The 19,100-nt window shown below is 44.4% G+C and overlaps 1 protein-coding gene across 1 annotated transcript in view; it reads left to right on the forward strand.

The window, feature by feature from the left end:
* Window positions 1–18,822, forward strand: part of lsp1a (lymphocyte specific protein 1 a) — a 49,079-nt gene extending 30,257 nt beyond the window's left edge. The window contains exons 8-13 of the mRNA XM_030054438.1: window positions 2,607–2,688; window positions 5,841–5,978; window positions 8,961–9,056; window positions 9,883–9,969; window positions 10,401–10,509; window positions 17,871–18,822. Coding sequence (XP_029910298.1) covers window positions 2,607–2,688; window positions 5,841–5,978; window positions 8,961–9,056; window positions 9,883–9,969; window positions 10,401–10,509; window positions 17,871–17,893 — 535 coding nt within the window. The 3' untranslated portion in view covers window positions 17,894–18,822. The remainder of the gene's footprint in view (window positions 1–2,606; window positions 2,689–5,840; window positions 5,979–8,960; window positions 9,057–9,882; window positions 9,970–10,400; window positions 10,510–17,870) is intronic.
* Window positions 18,823–19,100: the final 278 nt, after the last annotated feature.

A 19,100-nucleotide genomic window follows, 5' to 3' on the forward strand; every position in this document is an offset into this window, starting at 1 on the left:
TGCACCAGGGCAGCTCTGCTGTCTGAAGGCCCTGGCAGAGAGGCCGGTGGTGACCTTTGCCCCCTCTCTCGCAGATGATTTATGGCTCAGTTTAACTCTGAGCAGATGCAGGCCGTGGTGTTTTCCCAGGGGGCCGAGCGGCCGCCGGGCTCCGGGCGGTCTGCTGGAACGACTTATCAAACACACACACACGCACACACACACACACACAAACTGCCTGGTCCAGCCTTTTATCTGAAATACTGTACAGGAGCAGGAGTGTAAACATGTTTGTAGGCCGTGTGACCTCTGACCTCAGCAGCTGGTCAGCGACTCCACAGCCTCAGCCTCTGACGGAGACGACGACAGTCAGCACTCAGGCTTTTTTATCATTTAACCTTGTATGTAACCTGTGTGTATTAATCATTCCAATCTTATGTGTATCGAGCATTTTAGGGGAGAAAAAGCAGTACACTTTACGTGGTAGAGGAAAACATGAGATACAACAAAATACAGAAAAAAGTAAATAAAAACAATAGCTAAAAAATAGATCATTCTAAAAATGAAATAAAATAACAGTAACAAATGTGGGTTCACACTTTAACCTGCTACATAAAGAGGTAAACCACCCTCCGCTTTGCATCGGGCGGCTCTCTGCCTCCACGTTTTAAGGCACAGAGTCGTAGCTGTGATTCACTCAAACATGTTTGATTTTATCAGGCCTGATAGCGTTGCACGTCAAAGACTCAGATCAGCACTAGCTAGTCTCGTCTGTGTGCAGAAATAACAACGGTGGCGAGCCATAGACCTAAATATAGAGCAGTATGAAGTAATATTTGTTTTGGTGTTAAAATACCATGAAAGCAGTTCAGGCTGGAGACTCTAATGCAGTGGTTCTCAAATAGGGGGTACATGCACCCCTAGTGGTACGTTGGAGGACTGCAGGGGTACGTGAATTTTTAAAAAAAAATGTTAATTATCAGTCATGAATAATTCCTAAAATAATTAGCCTGTGCTTTAATAGGATCAATAAGTTCGTCGAGCGAGGATGTTTGTTCACTCTGAGCGGGAAGACGAGACCAAACAAATCCAGAAAGTGGATCAGTGGTTGAAGCTGGAAACAAGGAGGAAGAAGAGAAGAAGAAGCAGAAACACAAACAAGAGAATCTGCTCAGGATCAGGTTGTTGTTTTTTTGCTCTGGATGGATCACTGAATGAAAAGAGATCCGCCCACCAGATCCCAGCTCAGTCTGCTTTCCTGCCAGAGAGACAGACAGGTGGTGAAACTTGTTGCCAGCACCTGACTCACACCTCACACCAACATGCAGCATAAAAACAACTGCAAACACCTCAGGCACACATCGATCCAGGTGTGTGAGCTCAGCGGCTCGTCATGATGTCATTACCAGGTGATACATCCTCCCTCTGTCATGACATCATCAGGTGTGAAGCGGCTTTGAGGTGGGCGTGAGGCCCGGCGGCGCCCGGGCATGCCGACGAAACAAAACAATCCCTGGTGATGAATGAGGTTTCTGCCACGCTTTTACTTTTCTCACCACCTGCTCTCGCATGACATCATCCAGCTCGCCTTGGAAACCTCCAGAAACCTCCAAATAAAGCTGCGCTCTCACATTTATCACAGGAAAACAGTCCAGCGAACCTCTAATCACTCACACATGGCTTTCATCAGCAAAAACCCCGGGAACGTCCCGGCACAGGAAGCAGGGGCCGGGCCGTCCCGTCAGCACACAGTCTGGTTTCATGTTTGGGGAAGATGGCCGAGATCAGGCCGCCGTGCGTTTGGACCGCTGGAGGACGGCTGGACGTCCCAGATTTTTATTTGTCCAGTTTTGAAATATGACATTACATACAACAGAGCACAGGAGGGAAACCTGTGGTGTTTGTCAGGGGAAGGGACTGTGGATCACTAAAAAAAGGCCATGTTGTCCCCTGCGTTTTGAAACTCAGGAGTCCATGTGTGTCAGGTCTTTTATTTTGAAAGCTATGAATCCACCTTCTATACAAAATTCGCTTTATATCTTTTATTGATCTCTTTTCTATTTTTCTTGTAATTTATTTAATTTATTTATTTCTGCTGTGGATCCACTGTGGGCTTCCTTAACATGAAGAACTCTTTCAGTTAAACCACAGAGCACTGGTGACCCGCCTGAGGACCGCGGGCCCTAGTTTGAGAACCGCTGAGTTCATTTTAAAGTCATCAGTTGCCACATCGCTGGTGCGTTTGGGTGTCGTAAGACGTTACAGCAACATGTTGGCAGGCTCAGCCGTGTGTCATCAGCGTTTCGAAATCTGGTCTCAAACCAGCCGGCAGCTCGCAGTGACATCACACACACATCATCCAGAAAACTTTATTTAAACTTGATTTGATGTCAGACGCCACGGGAATGTCACTTTTTCTACTATAAAAAAAACAAAAACAAGAATGAAACGATACGGAATAAAAATGAAGGAAACAACATTCTGATTTCACAACATAACTGATGACGGAAAGATAAAAATGGTTTAAAAAAACAGCACTAAAAAACAACAAAAACAGTATCTCTTACACATGTTCTGTCTCTCTCCCTCCCTGTCTCTCTCTCCTTCTCTCTGATTGGCTGAAACAGTAACAGCTTTAAGAAGACGCAGCTTCCTGTCCTGCTGTCCAAGATTGACGACAAGCTGGAGCAGTATGCACATGCTGTGGAGGTCAGTGCACACACACACACACACACACAGGGCTCCCATTGATGCACATGATGAGTGCTGTCATCACCGGGCCCGATCAGTGACTCATCTCGTCAGTGTCATTATTCGTTAGCGACCTGGCTCACGTCAGAGACACTCACCTGTCGCGAGTCAGTCACAGCACCTGTCAGCGTCTGTCTGTCTGCCTGTCTGCCTGTCTGTCTCAGCTGAGGATTTCCAGGCAGGTCGGGCAGGGCTGGGCTTGCTCTCTCACCTGAGTCACACCTGTTACTCTCTTCAAAACATGAGTGGGTCACAGAACTTTTCATGTTCACAAACCCCAAGTTGAATTTCAGTACGCTGTGAAACCCCCATGTGAAGGGATTTTGCACTATAGAGACCTTTGTACTCAGTTAAGTGTGTTGAGTATTAACTGCTTGTGAAAGGCGTCTGAACGCAGCCTGAGGCTCTGTGCGTGGGTGATGTTCCCAGGAGTTTTTTTTCTGCTAATATGCTTATCGCCTTTTTTCCCATGATTTGAAAGCAATCAAGTGACTTGTCTCATGTCTCAAGGGGTTAAACTGTACAGATGCCACACATGAAACATGATCCTTCATTCATGTTCTGGATTGTAGCAGTTTGAAGAGCAGAGTGAAATTAAACTAAGGACGCCCTAACGATAACCCCACGTTGAACACCAGCGCCTTAACTCTGGAGTGAAGTGACTCGCTGAAATCTTGCGTCGTAGTGTCGTGCAGTGTGTTTGAAAAGACTCTTCCCCTCAGTGTCAGGTCAGTCCAGATTCACCTGAAAACCTGTGGCCAAAACAAAAGGCCAAAGCAGACAGAAGTTGTCCAGGTTCTTTACGACACCATCAGCTCAAATATGCTGCGGGGTTCCCCAAGGCTCCTTTCTGGGCCCGATTCTTTCAGTGTTAAGCGGACGATTTCCAGCTCTACCTCCATAAACCCAAATGATGTGAAGCAGCGAGTGCCCTTACACAAACCTGTCTCTCTGATATTCAAACTTCTTTTAGAGCTTCCTGCTGACAAACCTGAAGTCCTCATTATTGGCTCTGAGCTTTTTAGGGATCAGATTCAAACAAATCTTGGCTCAGGCACTGCTAATGTCACCCCTGCATGCTGTGAAATCTGGAAGTTATCTTCCACTCAGATATGATCTTAGACAAACACGTTAATAAAGTTGCTCAGACTTGATTTCTATAATGAAGTAAATTGTCCAGAATCAAAGCATTTCTGTCTTATAATGACCATGAAACACTGATTTATGCTTTTATCTCACCGTGACCGGAATGCTGTAATTCCCTGTTTATGTGCCTCAACTACCAGAGCTTACATAAAAAAATCATAAAAAATCAAAGAAATGAGATCATATTGCACCGATTTCAGCCTCACTTCTCTGACTACCTGTCCATTTTAGGATTCATTTAAAAAAAAATCTGAATTAGTTTGAAAGCTTGACTGGGTTTAACCCCAAGTTTATCTCTGGGCCTTTATTGCTTTATGACCCTACATGTGGCCTGAGATCCTCGAATGGGGCCCTCTAGTTGTTCTGAGGGCCGGGCTGAGGACAAAAGGGGACCGTTCCTTATCTATTATAGGACCCCCAGCCTCTGGAATGCACTTCCTGTAGAGATCAGGATGGCAAAATCTGTCTTTTAAGTCGCTTCTCAAAACCCACTTCTTCAAGCTTTCCTTCTCGTAGACAGTTCCTCCAGTGTTTTGTGTTTGAATCAGGGTTTTGTGAGGTTTCGTTGGCTTTGAGAACTTCTTACTCTGTTGGACGTCAACGCTGGTCCTCGTGACTCAGAGTGCTGTTTTCTGTCCTGCCAGTTAATTAATTGACGTTAATTGCATTAGCCACGCACATCAGGTGTTAATAACTCCCTGCTTAGGCGGTGAGAATGAAAAACAGCAGGATTCTGGGGAACAGACTGAGGAACTCTATAAAAATGGCTCTGTAGCACAGTGAGTGGTTCATGTGTAAAGGATGTTTTTTTTCTGGTGCTGTACAGAATCCTTTAATTTAAGAGTGTGCTGCAGTTATAAATCTGCCCGTGCTTGGAGGATTACATCATGTTGTTTTCTCTGCATGTCGGACAGATATACTGCAGGAGCGCCCGACTTTAACAGCTTTTTATTTTTAGCTTTCCGTTCGCTCTTTTCCCTCCTCACCTCGGGGGTTCCTGTGGTGATAATCGGCGCAGTGTGCGAGCTTGACTCCGGTCCAAGTTATTTACAAGGCTCTTTAACAAACCTTACGCCACGGAGCGCTTCAGGACATGTGTGCTGATTAAAAAACAGAACCAACTCTCATTCTGCAAATTTTAGGAGATGATGCCAAAGCTCATGGGCAGATATGTGTGTGTGTGTGTGTGTGTGTGTGTGTGTTTAATGAGTCATTGGCATCAGTTCGGGTAAAGCGGTTTATTGCACTTTCTTTATCTTGGCCTGAGTGAGTCCAGATTTGATGGAGAACAACAATCTTTTCATAGTTTACGGCACATAAAAACCAGAGCAGAGCAGTAAGACAGGGAGGAAAATGTACTTAAGGATTGTGTGGAGAAGAAAACAGCGTAAAAAAAAAACCTGCAAAAATATCCCAAAACAGGAGGATGTTAAGTGGCCCTGCTGATCCATGACACACAACATAAAAGCACATAAGGAAAACGTCTCAAACATTCAGGTTGTTAACTGATCTGGGAAAAATGTGATGGTTGAGTTTTGACACGTGGTGTCTCTAATGTGTAATTTGAATTTGTTTAAAAACACAAAGTGGACTGAATCTAATGGAAAATTGGTCCAGATCAAGCAAAACCAGACAGGAATCAATTCATAATTTTAAGGAAATGATTCATGGGAGAGTGAGAGTTCCAGGCAGTTTGCTCGTTTGGTGCGTTGAACAGTGAATCACACGGACCAAATAGCAATAACATGTCTGTTCATACAGCCAGTAATTATCCACGTTCACCAGATAATGCATCTTTACTGTCATCATTCCATTATTCAGCTGGAAGTGCTGGTGTTGAATGACAGGAGACGCTGGGACTTTGTTCAGGCTTTAATATTAACCTGATGTCTCTGTGGTGAGTTGATGGGACAGCAAGTTACTTCAGACGGGACTGACCCATTTTTGTTGTTGTTGTTGTCTAGAACTCCCAGGAGGCCCGAGTGGCCCGGCCGGGCCCGGCGGACCTGCCCAGCTCTCCGGAGGTCGTGGCGTCCAAGAAGAACCTGTTTGAGGCTGGAGAAGCCTGGAACCAGAGTCCTGCCAAGGCGCCAGCGAGCAAGGCAAGGACACACTGACACACCAGACACACACAAACACACACACACACACACACACACCCAACTACCTTTACATGCAGCTGTGGTAGGGTAGGGTTGTGCCATATGAGATTTTTCCGATAGTGTTTCTGTTCTCGTCAAAGCCGCTTTAGGGCAGTATTTTACACTGAGTCACTGAGTCGGAGCTCCCAGGGGGCCTTGAATGCACCATCACCCCACGTGGGCTCAGATAACAAACACATGGAGAAGCCCAATACAGAACAGGACTCAGCCCGATCAAGACGAGATGAGGAACTGGCACCTAGAAAGGGTTCCTCTGTGATTTGGACAGAAATCTGACACCGACCAGAAAACGGTACCTGGCAGAGTCCGCCACGGTTCCGGTTTCCACGTCAGCCTCCAACACAACAAACCTCCTCTTCCTCTACAGAAAACACACTACGTCATGATCTATCAGTATCAAGATAGAAATGATCCTTATTGTGATAGAGGATTTGTGTCATGCATGGTGATTTCTGGGTGACAGGAATCTTTCCACCATCTATTAACCAGCTGCTGAACTCTGATCAGCTTCTTCATTACTGTCAGTTTCTTGTGATCCTGATGATGGAGGAGCTGAAGTTTATTTTTCTCTGGACTCTGAGGTGTTCTGGATGAGAGTGTCAGCGATATAAAACCATGTGGATCACAGCCCTGGCAGGTGTGTTTTCAGGAAAAAACCTGCCAAGAGCTCGGCCGGCAGCCAGCCTGTGATGATCACATCAACACGTACAAGAACATTCACCCTGACTTTCCTCCACATTCTGTGGAGAGCTGATTTGCAGATGTTGCAAGTGCTGGAAAAAGTCCTCAAGAAGGCTGCATTAAGCAATATCACATTGCATTTTTTTTTTTTTTTACAAAATGGGCCTCTTGCAACACCAGTCATCACTCTTCACCCCCTCACCGCCTCAGCTTAATTCAGATGTCACATTCTGCAGAAAAAGTTCATTCAAAGCAGCGCCACCATGTGGCTGAAAGTCTGCAGCTTCCCCACGTTTTCAAATTGGAGCTCAGAGACAAAATAATCCCAGTAATCCAACAGGATGTAGTGCACATTCTCTCACCTACCCAGAGACTATATGAAAATTACAAATGAAATTCTTTCCAACTCTGGCATATTTTCAGTATTGTCATTAACATGAACTGTCTCTGTCAAATCAGGTAATAAACCAAACTACAGTAAATTAAAGAGCCTCATGAGAGTGAAGTCCTCATTTCCATTATAAAAACACATTTCTTTCACCTTAACTTTGGATTTTGTACCAGGCTGCCCTGAGACGGGCTGACTGTTTGCAAAAGGGTTTTAAGCTCTCCACGCCCTCTAGTGGTCAGAAATCACTTACTGCAGCTCTAAGGAAGTGTGACAATAGATATAAATTTTACTCAAGCAAAACACTGTGAAAAGTAAAAGTAGTTGTGAACAGCAGTTTCCCTCAGAGAGCTGAATTCATGCTGCATGAACCTGTAAGGAGTATTTTAATGCTGCAGCTCTGACTGCTGCACATCCTGTTGGCTGGTTTCCTCTCAGCTCATCTGATGTTCTGCAGAGGAACTCCAGCCGTCAGATAAATGTAGAACAGGAAAAAGTACATGATTTCCCTCTAAAATGTGAAGTAGAAAGTCTCCGACGTCCATCAGGATCCAAATTGGGCTGATGGATGTTGTTTCTTCCCACCTGTGGATTTCAGCGCTGCAGCCTCACGCCTCTCGTTTCAAATGTTCCTGGCAGCCTGAATCTCTCTCCTGTGTGTTTAATTGCTTAATCTGACAGGCCTGAGAGTGAAACGATGAGTTATGAGCTGAGACAAACTGAGGCTTTCCTGGCATCAGATCATAACCTGCGCTGCGGAAAATGAACAATTTACAGAAAATTTACCCCAGATAAAGATAAGGAAACACCAAGGAACCAACAGAAAGGAAGAAATCAAGATAAGACGCAGGTAGAAATAAGTGTCGCCTTAGACCCAGAGCACTGCGGTTAATCAGCTCCTTATTTGCAGTTAACTGACTTCACCTGGCGTCTCAGGTGTAAACTTGTCCCTAATTAGATGGTGAGAATGAGCGGCCCAGAAGCCGAGACGCTCTCTGGATCACGTCCTCTTTTGTTCTGGCATTACTAGCTCTTCTTTTATTGGATTTAGTCGTATCCTCATGATTGTGCAGATAAACTAAACCAAACCAAACTGTGACAGAGAGGCTGTTCCCACCTGGTGTCAGCATCCATCCTGAGAAATAATCCTGGACACAAGCTGTCCCCTCCCAGTTCAGGTGGAAACAGCAGCCATGCGTCCTCAGTGCGTCCTGAGTGATCGGACCTCCGGACGCATTCAGAGGTTTGGGACGATGTTGTCTGCATCGCATTACAGGTGTAAACAGACGCGTGTCCCAGGACAGACTGAAGGACCGCCCACTCACCTGACGTCCTCTGTCTAGTTCAACCTGACACCCCAACACCTCGACTCTGGCCTCTTTTCCAACAGAAAAAATATGTGAACTGACTGTAATCAAATACAAACTGAGGTGCAGCTCGGCTGTACAGCAGCTGCTTAATGAAGGAAAACTGCCCTTAACGAGACATGAGCTCCCCTAAAAACATGATGCAAGAAATTCTGGGGGTCTCTAAAATATGTATTGATAATATGCAGGGTTTTTTCTTCCATGTAAAATTCAGAGGTGGCGGCAGGTCTTAAATTTCATTCCTCAGTGCAATTAAACACACTCTTTCTAACCCCAGACACAACAGTTACTATAGCAATAATGTGTGTGTGCTGCAGTTACTGCAGGAATACCACAGAAATATTACAGGCCTGCCTGGTAAACGCTGTTTTAGTTTTATTTTTTGCACGGGGGAGGACAAGCAAAGTGAGAATTAGGACATTTTGAATTTGAATTTCATTTTGGTCTCTCTCTCTCTCTCTCTCTCTCTCTCTCTCTCTCCAGCAGGACACTGAGGTGGTGAAGGTGGGCGTGGCCGGCCTCATCACCCAGTGGGTGAAGTCCAGTCCGGACGGCAGCCGGCCGTCTCCCTCCAGGCCGGCGGTGAGTGTCCTGCGTGGCGAACCCTAACCCTGACCGTATCATTAGTGATCATCATTAGTGATCATCATTAGTGATCAAGGACATTGATAAGTGATGTATCCAGGGCCGGTGTTTATGTGTCATAAATTTGAAAATGGATTTTATTACAAAATGCCAACACAAATCTTTCCTTGAATTAGTTTAACTAACATTATTGTATTAGTAAAAAATTTAAATAAAAAGAAAAAATGGTGAGAAAATTTGTGGAAAATTAGAAGGAAAAAGAAAATGATCAAAAAATTTGCTGAAAATGTGAAAAATTACTAAGAAGATTTATTTCCATCTGTGATGCTGACTGATTAATAATAATAATGAAATAATAATAATAATGAAATGAAAACTATAACCACCTCATCTTTAGGAAACCTGGCCCCGCCTACTTGGAGAGGCGGAGTCTGGCTGGTTTTCATATCAGCAGATCAAAAATCATGTAGATCAAAATGACGATATTGATCATTGATAAATCCTGAGTATTGGTGAGTGTTAATGCAGCGACTCTGTGCTCCATCTCAGACTGAGGCCTAGGGGAGGCCGCCCCCTGCTGGAGGATCAGCTCACTGCAGCCAAGCCCTCCTGTAGCTTACAAAATGAAATAAAAAAAATAAAAAAAACTCATATTTTTGTATTAAAGAGATACTGACTGATGGGCCTGATGATGATTTTCCTCCCTCCTGTGTGGATACATAACCTTCAGTGTGACGTGTTGGTGTGTGTGTGTGTGTGAGTGTGTGTGTGTGTGTGTGTGACAGCTCAGCTGGTCTGAATTATTTTGCTTTGACTTCATCAGGATGTGAAGCCTGGAGATGTGATGCAGAAGAGAAACATGTGGGAGATCATCGGAGATTCATCTGCCAGGACGGGCCCGAGGGCGAAGGCAAGGACACACACACACACACACACACACACACACACACAGAGTGAAAGGAGGTATTTAAAGCTGAAAACACAGCTTGTACACTTTGAGAGTGCACATTTTATTCCTTTCACTTTATTACTTTATTTATTTTATTTTGCCTTTTCCTTTATATCAGTGTTCCTCTTTTATATTTACATTACATCCAGCTCATTGCATTTCAAGTTTTCAGTTCTTTTGAAAAGTCCCATAGTAGTCGTTGCTGATTTACTGCTCAGCTGCAGAAGAAAAAAAAAACGTTTTCCCCTCTTTTTTCTGTTGGAAAAAAAAAAGTTTTCTTTTGAACATTTTGGTTCTGGAAAACATTGTAAAAAAAAAAAAAAAAAAACGTCTCAGGATAGATGCAGGAGCTGCACGTTCACTTACTGAACTTTTCTTTTCTATTTTCTCAGGGCGCGCCTTCTGGTAAAAGATATAAATTTGTTGTAACTGGCCACGGAAAATATGAGAAGATCTTTGTGGACGACGAGGACGGACACGAACTCTCAAACGGAAAATCTGGTGAGAAAATGTCAGCAATTTGTTAGATTTATTTCCTGAAATATTCTCAACTCCCAACTGTAAAAAAAAAAAAAAAAGAGCCAGATATTATCATGCCTTATGTTTTAAGAGACACGAAATCATGTCACTTTTAATGTGTGTGATCCATGTGAGTGCAGTTCTAATGTCTGGAGTTCAATAAATGATGAGTCATGGTTTGTAGGCAAACGTCAACTTTTTTATTCTTCTGGTCCTGTTGACAAAATCCTCTAAGAACAGATATTAGCTTGAAAATCAAATTTAAAAATGCAGTTTACAGCACCCGACTGTACTCAACGTAAATTAAGACTCTCCAGCTTCCATCCATCTCAACAGAAACACCTCCAGTCTGCTCCTCGCTCAGCTCGGTTCGTATCTAAATGTGGGCATAAGCAGCATTTGATTGAGGCAAAATGTTGTTTTTATCAAAAAATACAGAAAAGAAAACCTGCTCTACTGGTGTCACAGCATCTAAATCTAAAAAGGGCCCAGTTATGTAGGAACATGCAAGAAAACACACGTTCTGCTTCCCAGCTCGTCCGACACGGCAGCTCGGCCGCGGCGCTTCGCGTCTGATGCCAACGCCAAAAGACGTGTGGCATCAGGGCGAGAGGCGGGCGATGGTGATGAAGAATGAAGAGTGAGAAAATCAGGACCTTCACGCACGAGACCGGAGCTCGAATCCTGTCTCCAGTTTTGTGTCCCGTTTCCATGTTTATGCCTAACCCTAACACGTGACGCTGACACGTGGTCAAAGGCAGCCCACGGCGTCAGGATGCCGGAGGCCGCCTTTGACGTCGCCATCAGCAGTGAAAGTGGTGTGGCCAAGCTGCCGTATTCGACGAGCTGGGAGTGAGAATGTGTTGAGGAAAACACGAAGCAGCCTCTCAGGAGCGCTCGCGGGTCTTCATCACCTCCAAAAGTCTGCGTACGAAGCATCGCAGCCGCACGGCGAGCTGATCAGCAACAAACCATCGATCACGAGTTCAGCCTGAAATCCTCTCCGCACAGCTCAACCTGACGAGTCGCACTTTTCTTGTGAAACGAAAACGCGGCGGCGTCTGAGCCTCGGCCTCCCTCGCCCGTCGTCTGCAGCGCCGCCGGCCTCCGTGACGCTCAGCGCTCGTCTTCAGAGTCACACCGAAACCAAAAACCACCTCCTCGTTCAGCTCATCTTCATCATCACTGTCGACCACGTCCACCTCCACCGAGCGCACAAAACACTGGGGACGCTCGCTGTCTGCCGCTGATGCAGACTCATGCTAAGCCACTGTGCTTTATTAATGTTTATTATTAAAGACGAATAGAAGCAGAGATTTGTAAGAAACAAAATGAGATGTGGAGTAAAAAGGGTTTTAATGGAAAGTCAGGAAGCTGTCCCCAGTATTTTGTGCATTCAAGTGTATTTCACTGTAAACTGCAAAAAAAAAATATATAATATATATCTCTATCTATCTGTCTATCTGTATATATTATATAATAACCTAAAACTTTTATTTCTTAATGGTTACTTCATAGCCATACATAATCATTTCCATTGAAAGTGCCTTATGCAAAACTGCTGATTGTTGATTGAAGTGAGGACTGTTTAGACTCAGCTGACAGAAGCTGAGGAATAAGCTGTCATTTATGAGGCAAAACATGAGAACCGTGCAGACTCAGCCGTCATTAATTAGGTGCCTAACTGTTTCCGCATTTTCTGTCAGCCGGGACTGAGAGGTCTTCACTTTAGTCTATAAGATAACTTTTTTTTGTTTTTAATAGTGCATCTTTAACATATCCATCTCAGCGTTTTGAACGACCCTCCCGTCAAATTTAACTTCCTGTCTCTCCCTCGCCGCCGTCCCGTTGGCTTACGCCTCGCTGTCCGCCAATCCCGACCTGCCCCAACACCCTGACACACGCCAAACCCCCCAAAAAACAAACACACAAACAAACAAAAAAACTAATATCTGGAGAAAAGGTCCTGCGCTCGCCGGCAGGTAGCACCAGTTTGAACCACATGGGGAGGAAATCATCGATCATCTGATTCCATAAACGATTCGTCATAAAATCAATAAATTCTAGATTTGAAACACTTGAGTCAGTTCCACACCATAATTACAGCTGGTGTATTATCGATTCATACTTAGTTAATTCCTCTCTGTGAGCTCATGATCAGAAAAAGAGCCTTTTTCACGCAAAATCACAGGCGAGTAACTCAGCTAGCAATGGTGGCATTTTTTAATTTTTGATGATTATGAATATGTTCTGGATTTTTCCATGGGCCGACACAAAAAAATGCTTTAGAAGAGCACATATCATATCATATTGTTCACCCTAATGCAGTGAAGAGCGACAATGAGATGGAGGTAAAAAGGGAACTTAACGTCAAAATTTTCACTTTTTTCCATTTGTCTCCATTTGCTTGTTGTAAAATCCTAAATGAACCCAAACTGTGTCCAGTATCACACTCTGATAAACCAATATGAGCGTTACACTCTCAAATACAGTGGAAAAAAACAGTTAAAGGGTAAAAGATTATGGCAGAAAATACAATGAGTAGATGAATAAATAAGTGTCAATATTAGGTAGAGAGACTGTTTACCTTCATAGTCATGGACGTAATTACAGATAAATCTCAACAACCAGTGAGTAGCTTTTGTCAAGCCTGATAATTAATTTGATTGGGTGTCAGTCCCATAAAGAACAATGTCATTTGTGGAAAATTTGAGCAAATATTGTATTGAGGAGGAAAATATCCTCGATACTTCAAAACGCTGCCATTGCTAGATGAGCTGTGATGTCTGCTGTTGAAGTGTGAGAGGAATCTGTTGCATGAATTTAGTTTTTTAAAGTCCCCACATATTTAGCTTAATGATCTGTGTTCATCGTTTTCGTACGATATGTGATAAAGGTTGCACACTGGACAAAAGAGAAGCTCTGAAATTACTTAAAACATACGCTTTAATCTGATGGGACGTCTGAGTGACTTTAAGACAAGTGAAGCTCTCTCTAACCAGGAAATCCACAGACACTCACACACACCTACAACCAGCCAGACAACCAGGCATTCAGTCCGCTCTCCAAACGCAGCACACTGCATTTGTCCAGTATAAACTCTCTACGACGCTGCCACACGCTTCATTCTAACACAGAGACTAAAAACACCAGACCTGTACATCATTTACGTTGCTAAGATTTCTGCACCTGTACATAAAGCATACATTATAATATTTTTTTTAAAACTTTTCTTTCTACATTTTCACGTTACCACATCATTCACATTTGTCATAGTTTTAAGAAGCAGTGAACCCTCTTGCTGTTCTGTTAAAGTCTTTTGGTTCCTCGTCTTTGTTTTTACGCCCTATCAGACCCATTTCAAAGACGGTTGAAATTTTGGTGAGCGGCCTCGACGCTGCCTCTTTCAGCTTTTTGGCGTCGAACCTCGGGCTGAAGAGCAGCACGGGGAGCCGGTGAGCAAACGTAGGGATTTCTTTTAACTCCTCCTTTGCCTCTGTCTTTTTCTCTTCCTCGCTTTTGTTTAACTCAATCTGATGCATGATGTTCTCTTTAGTGGAAAACATCTGGAAGAGGACAGCGTCCCACATCTGCGTTGCCTTGGCAGTGTCCTTGCTCTGTGTCTCGGTTTCAGTGCCAGATTTTTCTCCGGCCTTCTCTTCATCCGGCTTCGCTTCACCTTGACTCGGCTCTGCTGTTTTCTTCTCGGGCTCTGACTCTGGAAACTGGGGCTCCTCTTGCTCGACCACCATGTGCTTCTTGAGGCGGGACCAACCGCTCAGTTTAGATTTCACTCCCTTTGGCTTCTGAAGGACTTTCAGCAGGGGCTCGGCTGCAGGGAGGGAGTCGTCTCCTTCTTTTTTCTCAGAGGCAGATTTGCCTTTCTCGTCTTTTTCTTTGTCTGCAGTGCCTGTCGACTCAGCAGGCACCTTAACGTCAAGAACAGGCTTTGCTGGAGTCGTGTCCTTCGCTGGTGGAGTTGCGTTGTTCAGCTTTGGGCCTTCAGCTTTTGGCTTGGCAGGAACTGAAGGTTTCTCTGACTCTTTTTGATCTGAGACAACAGGTTTTGTCTTGGTTACTGTTTCCTGCTCTGTTGTCTGGACTGTGTCTTTGGCCAACAGTTTGGTTATTGCCACCAGAGGTACTTGGCCTTCACCTTTGCTTGCTGGGGTGGGTAAAGGACGTTTGGCTTCAGGAGGTCTTATCTTTGGTTTGGGGATTTCTTTCGTTGGTGTTTTCACCCTTTCTTTCTCTGGTGTCTTGACCTCTACAGTTACAGGTTTCACTTTTGGTTTTTCTTGTATCGCAGTTTGTTCATGCGTTGCTGCAGCGTGGCCAGGTATCTTACTTGGCGTGTGCACTGATAATGTTGTTTCTGTGATGTCTGACGCTTGTGAAACAACAATACTAGGAACCACGACTGCAGGACCAGCAGGACCCAAAGAGGGTTTCTCTACCTCTTTGGGGGCTTCATCAGCTTTAGACACCTCAGCCACAGATTGTGTTTTCACAGGTGATTCTAGGCTGGGTGTTATATCTTCCACAGGTGCCTCTTTTGTGGCTTTAATCTCTTCTTGAGTTGGCGTCTTTGGCCTAGAGATACCAAACGCTGGTGTGTAACTTTGGATTCCACCGTAAGCGACATATTCGGCCGGTGTCAATCCACGATATGATGACTTTGGTTTCTGCGCCACATGGGTTGGGGTTTTAGGTCTTTGAGAAGGTGTCCCGTACGCAGGCGTCCTCGGCCTTGGAAACCCAGTTGACGCTGTCATAAGTCGCGACGCCTCATAAGTTGGCGTCTTAGGCCTTTGGTAGCCGTAGGATGTAACAGCTGGCTTTAGTGGCTCAGATGTGGGAGTTGTTGGCGTCTTAGGCCTCTGGTAGCCGTAGGACGTCACAGCTGGTTTTAGTGGCTCAGATGTGGGAGTTGTTGGCGTCTTAGGCCTCTGGTAGCCGTAGGACGTCACAGCTGGTTTTAGTGGCTCAGATGTGGGAGTTGTTGGCGTCTTAGGCCTCTGGTAGCCGTAGGACGTCACAGCTGGCTTTAGTGGCTCAGATGTGGGAGTTGTTGGTGTCTGAAAGCCAAGCGGAGCTGCTGGGGTCTTTTCTGTCTTCAGCTCAGGCACTGCGGCTTCTTGTTGAGCAGGTTCTGCTTTGGTAATACTTTCTTGGGTTGGCATAGCTGCAGGTGGCTTTGCTGGTGTTACGTCTACATGAATGTCACCATTTAGAGCACAGGTATCGTTTGATACCGTCTTGTCAGGCTTAGGCTCAGGGGCCTTCACACTTTGGGAAGTGGGCACGGCTGTTGGTGTTTTTGACCTCTCCGTCTCGACTGTGACTGGTGACACTGCGAATAAAAGGGGATTGGGCTTTGAGATTTCAAAGACAGGTGTTTTTGCCCGGGTTACATGATATGATGGTGTTTTAGGCCGTCCACCCAGAGTTCTTGATGTTGGATAGTCATACGTTGGTGTTTTAGCCCTTTTGATCTCAGCTGTTGGAGTCACTCTTTTGACTTCAGATGTGGGAGTTTTGACTCCGTTGGTTTCTCTTGTTGGTGTGGTTCCTCCTGTTGGTGTGGTTCCTCTTTTGATTTCTGAAGTAGGTGTTCTTCTCTGTGGCTCGGCGCCCAACACAGGACTCTGACCCACTGGTGTCACGTCTCTTTTTATTTCTGACGTCGGAGTCAAACCTCTTTTCACCTCAGATGTTGGTGTCGCGCCTCGCTTTATTTCTTGCGTCGGTGTTTTAGGTAACTGAGGTAGCGTAGTGCCAATGGCGGTTAATCCAGCCGTGTCGTACACTGGAGGCGTCCGGGATGTCTCGTAATATGATGTGGTTGCAGTGTACATCCTAATCTGAGGGACGTCGAACATCGATTTGGGTGATCTGGTGGCTTCATTTGCTTTGAACGTCGGACGAGGACTTTTTGGTTTGACGTGTTGGGTCAGCACTGTGAGTGGTCTTATCACAGCTTGAGTTCCTGTCGCTGAATAAGGAGTTGGAACTGGGCTTCTAGGTTTTGGCTGCACAGTTCCTGCAGGCTTTAAAGCAGCGTGACTTTGAGCAGCTGAGGAAGGAGCTACCACTGTCATTTCAACAGCTGGTATTATCGCCTCAGACACTGATATTTTGGGTGCAGCTGGCTGGATGACCGGGCTGACAGCCAGTGAGACTCCAGCCGGGTGGGCCGGTGCCACATAGGAAGAAAGCGAGGTCACATGTTGCGAGAACAATTGTGAGGGAGCTGCCACTGTCTGAGGTGAGAACCTAGCTGCTCTGCCAAATCCTACACGCTGCGGGTAAGGCGACGCCACATGTTGGTACAGCGGCCTGACGGTGAAGCGTGGGTGCTGCGGCGCTGCGTACGGTGGCGTCTCCGGAGTCCTTGGCGGGGTGGCGTGGTCGCTGTGCTCCAGGTCAGGGCTCGCTTCGTTCACAGGGGAAAGGCTGGAGCGGAAAGGCCCGGCGGACTGCGCGGCCTGAGCCGAGGCTTTTTTCTTGGCGCTTTTCTTGAGGAGTTTCTGAAGCCGGGCATTGTCCTTTCCAGGCTTTGGCAGCAGGGGCGGAGGGTACTGCTGGGAAAGCAGGCCTGGCTGGGTGATGCTGCTGTAAGCGACAGCCATGAGCACTTCAGCGCCCTGCAGGAAACAAAAACAGAAATATTAGGAGAGATTTCCAGCAAGTTAGAAGATCATTAGATTACCTTGATTGAACACAGATGTGGAAATTTGCCTTTGGCTTCACGAGTTGGTTAAAACAGTTGTTCTCAAATGGGGGTGTGTGTACACCGAGGGGGATGTTGGAGCACTGCAGGGGGTAGGGGAGATTTAAAAAAAAAAAAAAAATGTGATGCTTGCATAATTCCTAAAATAATTTGCCTAAGCTGTAATTATTATTATTATTATTATTATTATTATTATTTATTTATTTTTATATGCATTTTTTATATTTCTTCATATTTTTATATATATTTTACATCCCAGTTTTCTCTGCTCTTTCCCAGTATTTTGACTGGCCCTGTTTGTGATTCTGGAGAGTCTGTTTTTATCCACATATTAAAAGTTAAAACTTTTTCAACAAGACTTCTGGGAACAGTCTCTAAAATTTCCTTGCTCATACCGTGTGAATCCTGTTTCCCGAAAAATCACAAGTGTCTCAGTGCGTTTTTAAAGCTGTACTCTGTGCAGAAAAGGTGATTGTGTTGTGTTGTGTTGCTTGGTTAGCTCCTCTTGAAAATGTTTAAACCAAAAGTTGCAGGTGAATAATGACAGTTATACCACCAAGTTACTGCATATTTAACATTTTCTTTTTTGGTCTTTTTGTCTCTTTTTCAGGCCTGTGCAACAGTGATTACTGAGACCATGTTGGTGCCAAAGAGTCGTCTTCTCTTCAAAAAAAAAAAAAAAAAAAAAAAAAAAAATCAGCCGGCTATAAAGACATCTAGCACAAGCAGCTCTTCTAAGACAATACTCCACGCATGTTCATTAAATCACATTTTTCCTGACACGCTCTCTTGGATGCAAAGAACTCCACCAACCGATCAAGTCCCAAAAAAAAAAAAAAAAAAAAAAAAAATCTTCATATCATAAAAATGTCTACATCTTTTTGGTTTCCTGTTTCTCTTCTTTGTTTTTTTGTTTTGTTTTGTATTTTCTGACATGTTAGTGTATTCTATTCAACTTCAAATGTTATGTATATATATGACTGTGACATTTCTTCTCTGTTTATTTTTTCTGTATTTTATTCCACTGCAGTGTTTGAAAAAAAAGATCATTGTATGATGGCGTACAGGGGAAATTCTTGCTACATGCTATAAAAATACTCTTAAATTGAAAAGTTTACATTTGCCAATCATGCAGGATTAATCTCTGTGATTGCTGCGTTCAAATATGCAAAGTATATTGAGCTGGACTGCACTTAAACTTTGGAGTTAGAACAATCGGTGATATCTGCTTTATGAAACACTGCAAAAATCTCAGAGTTTGCAAAGACAATAATGATTTCCACATCATTTCACTGACATGTGCCGAAAACACACATCTGACCAAAGTGGAGAATAACGCCTCTTAATCTGTCACCAAACCTAATCCAGCAGACACCCAAATGTAATCCATGCCTCTCCCTGTTTCTTTGTTTTTTTTTAATCCAGCACACCAGTGCCTTTGGCTCTGTTTGTACGACTCATGTAGACACTTATCACCTTAAATACCTGCGTACTGATATTCCTGCTTATGTGTGTTAGTTACCCATTTTTTCTTAAATAAATTAAAATCATTTTCTACTGTAGCTGTGCTGTCTGTCTTCTGTTTTCTGTGTTTTTGTTTGTTAAAGAACTAATCGTTGCACATCACGACATGCAAAATATTACGAAAAGCAGCCGTTTTTATGCTACCCAGTTTTGATTGCGTGGGGACATGCAATCATCAGAATTGAGTTCATGAGGTTTTCCCAAGAAAACAGCGATATGGGCAAAAAATTAAAAGAAAAACAGAGACTTTTTGTGATCATATTTGAGAAAATAAAACCCGGTCAGAGTCAAATGTTATCCTGTCTCACCACCTCAC

Source organism: Myripristis murdjan, chromosome 6, assembly GCF_902150065.1.
Source record: "Myripristis murdjan chromosome 6, fMyrMur1.1, whole genome shotgun sequence".
NCBI classification, from domain to species: domain Eukaryota; kingdom Metazoa; phylum Chordata; class Actinopteri; order Holocentriformes; family Holocentridae; genus Myripristis; species Myripristis murdjan.